The following is an 8,925-nucleotide window of genomic DNA, read 5'->3' on the forward strand; positions in this document are numbered from 1 at the left end:
TTAGTGTTTTATTGTATATATATAGATGTATATATGTATAATAGATAGATAGGTTAGGTAGAGATATAGAAAATCGTTTTGCATATGGCAATACACGTGTTCCTAAAGAAAAAAAAAGTAAATTTGCAAGTACAAAATATAGCTTTCACAACATTGCGCGCGGACACATGTAATTCGAAACTTTGTATAATAATTAATTAATAATAATAGTAATCACGTTAATGGGACTTTATAAATATATCTGCGACATTTTCGCACGAATTCCTAGAAACTTGCTATTAGAAAAATGACTACACAAAAATAAAGCCCCTGAAGAGAAATATGCACCGGGTGGACTTACTCGAATGCCTTTTATCGAAATAGCCGGCACGTTGTTTATACACTGTATCGCAACCTCTCGGTAATATTTGCAAGATCGGTACGCACACCCCTAAAAAAACAAACGTAAGCTCTGCTTCGATTAATAGAGGGAGGATCGGGCCTTGTGAATAGATCGGGCTCGATCGTAAACTTGTGTCACCCTTCTGCCCTGTCGTCTGGCACATCTAATTTCGTGTCTTGTGTTGCTTGCCGATTGTATGTATATATATTTTTTTTGTTCGTTCGTTTGTTTTATCCACACTGACGTCCAATTACTCTTTTTTTTCCACAGCTTTTTTTCTTTCTCTCTTCTTTTCTTCCGTTTTAAAAAGCAACTATCGTTTCTACTCGTCATCGTTCAGATTTTCAAGCAGACTTAACCGGATGTCGGTCGACTACGTGGCGCCAGTGTGAATGTATGTATTTCAACCCCTCGAGCCATGTTATTTTCTATTTTCATCTTCGTAGAAACGTTTCTCAGTCTCGATCCTCAGTTTCGACCGCTGCGCTCGATTTTTCCGCTGCTCGTTTACATCGTCATTGAAAATTTCGCTTCTTTTCTTTAGCTTCGCACCGAGGATGAAGAGCATTGGCAAAAGGTAGATCGTTACATCGTGTACTTGGCTTGAGGAGCTATTCGTGCCACGATACGCGGCACCGTGAACGATAAAAGATTGTACGGCGATCAGTTTCAAGTTTTTACCTTTGCCTCGTCGATGACCAGGAGGAGGAGGTTCTCGCGGTGGAGGAGGCGGTCCTCTTACTCCAGGTCCTTGACTTTGACCAGGCTGTCTTCTATTTCCCGGAGGAAGTTGTCCTTGCGGCGGTTGATCCGGTGCTTCGGTGAGGAAGTTGCTTGGGACTAAGCCGCGCATACCGTTTAATTCACCCATATAGAATCCATCGTCGTCCATATCGCCGAACACATAAATCTCGTTTCCAGTTTGGAACGACAACTCCGCATGCTGTGGAAGCAAAATACGTTACGAATACCGCGTACGGCGATTCCCCGTGTCACAGGGGAATTATTCTTGTTAATGATCTTACAGAATCAACATTGGGCGACAATTTGTGGGGATCGTAGTTGTATAGCGCTATCATCTTCTTCACGGGCATATTGGCGTAAATATCTCCCCATCTTCCTCTCTTCCCCGATTGACCCTGTCCCGGTTGGTTTTGGTCTTTAAGTTCTTCCACCATGTTGTGGGGAACGTATCCTCGTCTACCGTGACATTCTCCCCAATAAAATCCGTCCCCGTCTTTCTCGCCGTACACCTAACAGATTCATTTCGTAAGCGACACTCTCCTTGAAATTCCGTTCGCACGGGAACGATAGAAAACTATGGAAAATAGACCTTGATGGTATCGCCCTCGGAGAACGGTAATTCTTCTTCGCAGGCGTCGGGGTTCGGCGACATTGTTTTCGGATCGTAATCGAACAGAGCGACGAACAAACGAGTTCTCTTATTCATTTGTTGAGAACTGCTCGATGGATGACTGCCACCTTGAGCTTGCATTCCTCGTCCACCGCGGTAAGCTGCTGCTCTGACTCTTTGACTGTCTGTGCGGACAAGAAATGAAAGATGAAAATAAAATATATACGCGCTGCGGTAGATTGTTACACTGGGACGTATGTCTAATGCAAACCTGGTTGCTCGTAATAAGGATCTTGAGGTCTACCGGTAGGCCCGACCATTCTTCTATGCGTGCCGGGTAGCCCTTGTTGTCCCATTTGTGGTCCGTATCGATGTTGTCCACCGTGATGTATCGACATTCCTCTGTTCCTACGCGAGGGATCATCCTCCTCGCTGTAATTCGCCTCGCTCGCCGAATCCTTGATGATCTCTGGTACGCCTAAGTAAAAATAGCGATACGTGAAAAACAAAATTTCCAAAATTTCCAAACTGACCCCGGTTTCCTACAGATCGAAGATAGGCGTTTCGTCGTGTAATAGCTTATAAGAAAAGAACGTAAAATGAGAAATAAACGATAAGAGAGCAGTTCGATTTACATAAATGGAACTCTTACCCATCTGGGACATGCTTTGTCCAGGATAAATCTCTTTATCAGATAAATTCTCGTCTGTCTCAATGATAACTTGTCCGTGAGCGTCAACTCTAGTATTTGCGTGTTTCCTCATATGAGAGGGTACAGGTGCCGCTGGATATCTCTGACCTGCGCCTCCTATACGATGATGCCTGTTAGGATCGTCCGGTTGTCCGACGCCAGTTTGTTGCTGCTGTCCTTGATCTTGCATGTGCGTAGATCCGTGTTGCAGATGTGCCCCGGTTCCACCGCGAAGAACGTTACAGGGAATCGCTGTGGCACAGCTATCGCCCGACTGACTTTCCCTGCTCTTAGTTCTCACGGTGATATGCTTCGGATTCAGGCTGATCAGCTTGTGTATGTCGACCAAAGCGTGGTCACCAGTCGGGCTGTCTACGTCGGTGACCTTCTTCCCATCGGCGTACACCGCGTAACCGGTGACGGCCGAACCGTTTAGGGCAACAGGCTGCCAGGTCACTAGCAAAGTGCCGTCCTGCGGTCCAGCCTCCACCTACCACCAATTTGGCATAATTAATTCTTCTTCTTCTTCTTCTTCTTCTTCTTCTTCTCATTTTCAACGACACACAAATTGTGGCGCACAAAAGATGAAAGAGAGAGAGAGAAAGAGAGAGAGAAAGAGAGAGAGAGAGAGAGAGAGAGAGAGGTAATAGAACAACTGTTAACCTGGATATCGACCGGAGGGTCAGGTAGTCCCTTGGGTAACGTTTTGAAATGGACGTGACATGCTAAATTATTTGCCGCTTGAGTGTTTTGGTCCTCGAAGTGTGTCGCTCTGAGATTCTTCGCCTTGACAGTCACCCTGTAGATCGTGGAGGGCGCTAAACCGGTAATCGTGTGCCTATACACGCCAGGTTTCACCGTTCTAACTTCAACGTTGTTCACGCAAACCACGTGTTGATGATTACTGTTACTCGGCATCCATGATATGACAGCACTGGTAGCGGTCACGTTCGATGCTTTAACAGCAGTTGGACCCAAGGCGACGTCCTTACATATCACCATTGTACAAGCGGCATCGCGGGACGTTCTTCTCGAGTGTGTCACTGATCGTACGCTTATTCTGTGTGGCTATAAATGTCGATCGAACGATATCAAATAACCTGACAGACTCTTGAGAATAATTTGTTCGATATGGAAAGTTTGTAAACTGTTCTATTGTATAAAAGTTTGATGCGTGTTTACGAACCCTGGTGGAATCAACTCCCTCGACCAACGCTTTAGTCCTCTCTGTTGCCTTGACGGTAACCTTCAGCACCCCATCCACGTAGACGTGATAGGACTCCAGCTGATGGGTATTCTCTGGCGCCGTCCAACCGATTAACACGCTCTTATTCAGCTGCCGCTCGAGGGTGAGGTGATGTGGCGCCGGAACTAGGTCCGAAAACAGGTAGACTTCTTCAGCAAAAAAAAGACAAGACAAGCCTAGCTGTAGCTAAAAATCTTTCACTATCTAATTTCTCTAAGCCAGCCTAAGACCATCCAATATACTTAACACAGTGCAAGATTCCGTTAACGTTGCTCGTCAATTTATTCATATCTCTGCCCTCAAAAACGGAACAGATCATTCTATAACCGCTATGAAAATGGTTAACATGCATTTAGTTTCTTTTTTTCTTCTTTTATGCAACAGAGAAACGAAAAGAATATAATTGTACGCATGTATGTATGTATGTGCGTGTACATATACCTTGGTCGAGTCACATTGGAAGTGTTACCGAGAAGAAACATTTCACGTACTTAGCAACAGCTGTGCGAAGAAGATACGTTGGAAATCCAATACTACAAAGGTGATCATACGCTTGACATCGATCAACGCATTAATCTTCAAATTACAAGTCGCTAATTATCAGGGTAGAAGAAACGTTTCTGTCGAAACGTCCGACAAGCATGGATGTTTCTCGCTAATTAACTAACACTTATCGAATAACATTGATCTAATTATCTACCGTCTAAATTCAATTTCAACGCAACTACGTACACCAACATTCGTCAAATATAATTACACGTCGGTGTAACATATAATCTACATGCTTACTAACGAAATTTTCTACGTCGTACGACAACAGAAAAATGTACCAACCTGGTGGCTCTTGTTCGTCCTCCTCCGCGATATTATCTAGCTCCGCGTACGCGGACAGTTCGGCTTGCCGATTTCGATTCCCCTCTTCCAGTGTCGCCAACTCGAGGTCGATGTCCTGTAGATAACACTGCAGAGGGGAAAGAAAGTGTCAAAGATACAAGATGCAAGGAGAACGTGTTAAAATCCCTACGTAGAACGTACATTGCTTACTTGTGGAATGTTGGTAGAAGCAGAATCGTCGACGTCCCTAAGGCCAAGTACAGCTTGATGAAATTCCAACAGATCCTCGCCGACTAATTTTTGAACGAAATTAGCTGGAACGAGACCGCGTCTACCGTCGAGTGTTTCCGCGTCGAGGAAACCATCTTCGTCCGGTTGCCCCCAAACGAGAAGATAGTCGCCACCCTGAACGGGCAATTCAGCTTCAGGATTTTCATTAGGCGAATGTTGAAACGGCTCGTAACTGAAACGAGCGATATATACGTAACATCTGCCTTTCCCGGGTATGTCCAGCATATCCACTTGACCCTCGGGTACGATATTGTCATTGGTCAGTCGATCCAGGGGATTAGAAAGTATACTACTGGGTATCTTTGGCATCTGCCTTGGACCAAGGAAGTGGTGACCCGTCGTAGCAGTTGCTGTTGGCGAACTGGCTCGTAAACTCTGTTGAATCTGCTGTATGATTGCCTGCTGTTGAAGCTGATTCGCTTGGGATTGAGCTGAAAGTTGCTGCATCGCTTGTAGAGGATCACTTATCGCTTGTAACAAGCCTGTTGATGTGCTACCTGAAAATAGCGGTATTTTTCTTGTCAGAAATTGTCAACGACAAGCTTCAGACGTCGGTCTTACCTGAGCTCACACCCGACGTGCCAAAAGCATTGGTCCCGACGGTAGAGTACGTGGATCCGGTGGTGGCGTAAGTGCTCGGTACGCTTGAGTAAGGAAGAACGGTTTGTGGTACACTGGTAAGCCCGCTCAGGGTAGAATGGAAGGAGCTCGTCGAATACGGTGGCAACGAGGACAATGTGGTTTGCGTGATGCTCGTTGGTGGAACGGAGAAGTTGTGATGCGACAGTTGAGTACCAAAGCTACTCGCCCCTGTACTGTACGTGTCGTTTGGATGCGACGTAATGGACAAACTTGGATATGTCGTTGCCTGTGTACGTAGACAAGGAAACGAAACGTTAATAGAGAAATGGTGAATATTCGTCCGTTTCGCACACCTACGCGACGTACCTTCCGATTAATTCATACCTGCTGACTTCCGTTCAATTGAAAAGTTTGGGCGGTCTGCGTAGGTTGCGTATAATGAGGTATTACGCTTTGACTCGATGACGTCAGGTACGTTGTAGAGGCCGGATGTTGTTGCGGCGGTTGCTGTTGTTGCTGCTGGAGCGGCTGTTGATAGGTTTGCGTGTGTGGATAACTTTCCTGATACTGATTGCTCGTAAAGTGGGTGTGCGTTTGTTGTTGCTTCTGCTGTGTCTGCAGAGCACTTTGAGAATGGGAACTCGGTAACTCGGTGTGAGTTGGTTGCGGTTGTTGATACTGCATCTTCTGTTGGAAAGCGGGTTGAGATTGGCTGGTGGAGAGTGACGGTGCCGGTGGAATTGGTTCGCTGTAATGGTACGGTGGTCCGTTCGGTGTTAAAGGTGGACAACCGGGCATCAGTGGTGTTAAGGGCATAGGTGAACCTGCGTACTGTTTCAACATTTTTCTTTTCTCGATATACTTTCGTTTTACCGAGGAACAGAAGTATGTACATTTACAAATTTCTTTACATACGTGACTGATCTGGGTTGGCATTCCCAGGCTCAAAGCATGCGGATGAGGTGGATGTGAATGTTGGCCGAGATTAGGAAGATTTTCCGAGCTAGATCGCAAAATACCCTGTGAAACTGAGGGTTGTTGCGTGGTAATGGTTACCCGAGTATGGTCCATGTCGTGTACCATCCTACTAGCGCTGTTAGGTTGATAAAAATGAAATAAGATTGAACAACGACGAACTAAAGGTACTAGGATCGTTCAAAAAGACACGTTTGAAAAGTGAAAGAGATTAGAGATGATTAGAGATACGATGTTAGGAAACACACACCTATTATCTTGTTCCATCTTCGCTATTATTCTGTCGATTTCCGAACCAGCTGGAGGCCAACTGGTCGAATGTCTACTTCGCGCGCGTCTCAGAGTCGTTAATTCCAAAGACAATTCCTCGTGTCTGACCACCTGCAATGCTCCCTTTTTCTCCAGTTCCCTTATCTTTGACTGCAGCGCTTCGACCGATTCCGGTCCTTGGTATCGTCCTGCTAACTTCTCGCGTAGCTGATTCTGTGCATCGACATGTTGCCGCTCCAGCTCCGCCTTTCGCGCTTCCGTTTCACGCATTTGCTGGAAATTTCGTTGAAAGTAAGTCTCACTTAAAGTAACGAATTAACAGAAACCAACAACAAATACGGTGTTTTGCATGGAGGAATCTTCGTTATCGGTAGAGACCGGAGGTGACCGACACCGAAGCATCGTTCATCGATGTCCGTTCGTGCCAATTTATCTTGACGTGGACTCAGCTCCGAAATACAGGAACGTCAAGTTCCGTTTAATACTTGTGACTGAAGGTAGATAACCACTTTTAATAACCCGCAGGGACTGGGAGTATGATCCATGACGAGAATCATCCGCGCGACATTAATAATGAAAGGAGCCTTTGTATTCGGAATGCCTCGGAGGTAGGTACAATCGAACTTACACTTACATCCAACTTACTCCACACAAGACACAAACCTGCCCGTTTTCTACCATCCACCCCGCCTAAATGTTGAAAAACCGATCGAACCGTGGAGAGAGAAAAAAAAGAGTGCCACGAGGTTGCTAAAACGCTACCGCAGGTTATCTATTTAATTAAAGCGAATCCTTCCCGCCCCGCTGAAAATTCGCTTAGAACATCAATATCTGTCGACTGACGAACAAGTCTCGCTGATAAGCTTTTGTCGACCCTCGGAAACGAACGTATATACTCACGTGATGCGTGTTACAACACATGATTATTACGTGCACATTATTTTTCTACGTAATACTTTCTTACGTCGATTCGTTTTTACATTTTCTACCGGGAGAAACTATACAAAATCATTTCGTTCCAATTACCGTTGCAACTAGTTACTAGAAATTTGAATTAGGAAACGTCGAAAGTAACATGCCGTGTCCCAAGGGTGACTTGAAAGAAAAGACTTAACACGTTCGCTACCGTCGTCTATCCTACCAATTATTTTCATTTACATTCTCGACATCTATATATTTCTATACTATAGAAATACTCGAACTTTACATTTTCTACCACGAACTACAACAAAGAATACCGTTTCATCGTGGAAATTGACGAGTGACACATGTGCGACTCGGTTGGCAGCGAACGTGTCGAAAGGTGCGAGAAAAAATGGGAAGAATCGGTGGAGAAATAGTTGCAAAGTGTAGGAAAACTTACCTCGAGGATGGATTCAATAACTGCGTCCTGCATGATGGTGGTATTCGTGGAGGTGGTAGTCCCGACAGCAGATCCGGTATCCTGCAGCTGCGGAGCCTGAGGTGCCGTGGAAGCGCCACCTCCAACACCACAGCACTGCAACATCCCTGAAGTCTGAAACCCTCGCCCGTCTTTATCACGGCCAGTCCCTATCGATCTACCGTGTATCTAGGAGCTATCTTAATTAATTGGCGGCTTTTGCGGGGCCTGCCAGGCTGCACACGACGATCCCACGATTAGGCGTACGATTCTCTGGGTGCGAAAACGAATTCTTTTTCCATCCTGCCCCCTACGATATACCCAAGCCCCGGGGCGTAAATCGACTGAAAATAGTCGATTGTTTAACACTCTTCGCACGTATACCCGTGGAAAAAAGGATACGTTTCGCGTTCAACCCTTTGTATACCGCCAAATCTACTCTCAATCTTTCTTACTTTCTCTTCTTATACTCCAGTTTCTTTTCTTTCTTTACCATAAATTTAGTCTCAATTTTTCACTCTAGTTTCTTTCCTTTGTATACCATAAATCTACTCTCATTTCCCTCACGCTCTATTTTCCTTTCTTCTCTGTCTTTTCCGTCACGTTCGTATGCAAAGGGTTAAACGGAAACCGGAATAGTTCCTAAAGCGTTCCCCAACACGAGGCCATGGTTAACGGTCGCAACAAATTTCCGTGACAATGCCACGTGGAAGGTGCACGTGAAAGCAATGGTCGGTAGAGAGCTTTAAAACGGAGGAACGCGTGTGAGAGAACGGTAAAGCCGCGCGAACTCGATCCTAAATTATCCGTGGTAGAGTACACGTACTGGCGAGCAAATGGGAAAAAATTCAATCGATGGGATTAATGGCAACAGGTTCCTGTGGGGTTGTTTCGATCGAAATATACACACAGCGATACG

General features: G+C 45.4%; 1 protein-coding gene across 1 annotated transcript in view; it reads right to left on the reverse strand.

Annotated features, from left to right (window-relative positions):
• The window catches only part of LOC108577764, an 11,327-nt gene extending 3,195 nt beyond the window's left edge, over positions 1–8,132 (reverse strand). The window contains exons 1-14 of the mRNA XM_017940963.1: positions 7,989–8,132; positions 6,606–6,898; positions 6,296–6,473; positions 5,765–6,211; positions 5,360–5,666; positions 4,709–5,295; positions 4,508–4,634; positions 3,614–3,798; positions 3,091–3,495; positions 2,389–2,917; positions 2,008–2,214; positions 1,716–1,921; positions 1,408–1,635; positions 1,064–1,325 (exon numbers count right to left, since the gene is read on the reverse strand). Coding sequence (XP_017796452.1) covers positions 1,064–1,325; positions 1,408–1,635; positions 1,716–1,921; positions 2,008–2,214; positions 2,389–2,917; positions 3,091–3,495; positions 3,614–3,798; positions 4,508–4,634; positions 4,709–5,295; positions 5,360–5,666; positions 5,765–6,211; positions 6,296–6,473; positions 6,606–6,898; positions 7,989–8,132 — 4,105 coding nt within the window. The remainder of the gene's footprint in view (positions 1–1,063; positions 1,326–1,407; positions 1,636–1,715; positions 1,922–2,007; positions 2,215–2,388; positions 2,918–3,090; positions 3,496–3,613; positions 3,799–4,507; positions 4,635–4,708; positions 5,296–5,359; positions 5,667–5,764; positions 6,212–6,295; positions 6,474–6,605; positions 6,899–7,988) is intronic.
• Positions 8,133–8,925: the final 793 nt, after the last annotated feature.

The sequence above is a fragment of the Habropoda laboriosa genome, unplaced genomic scaffold (genome assembly GCF_001263275.1).
Source record: "Habropoda laboriosa isolate 0110345459 unplaced genomic scaffold, ASM126327v1 scaffold816, whole genome shotgun sequence".
In the NCBI taxonomy this organism is placed as follows: domain Eukaryota; kingdom Metazoa; phylum Arthropoda; class Insecta; order Hymenoptera; family Apidae; genus Habropoda; species Habropoda laboriosa.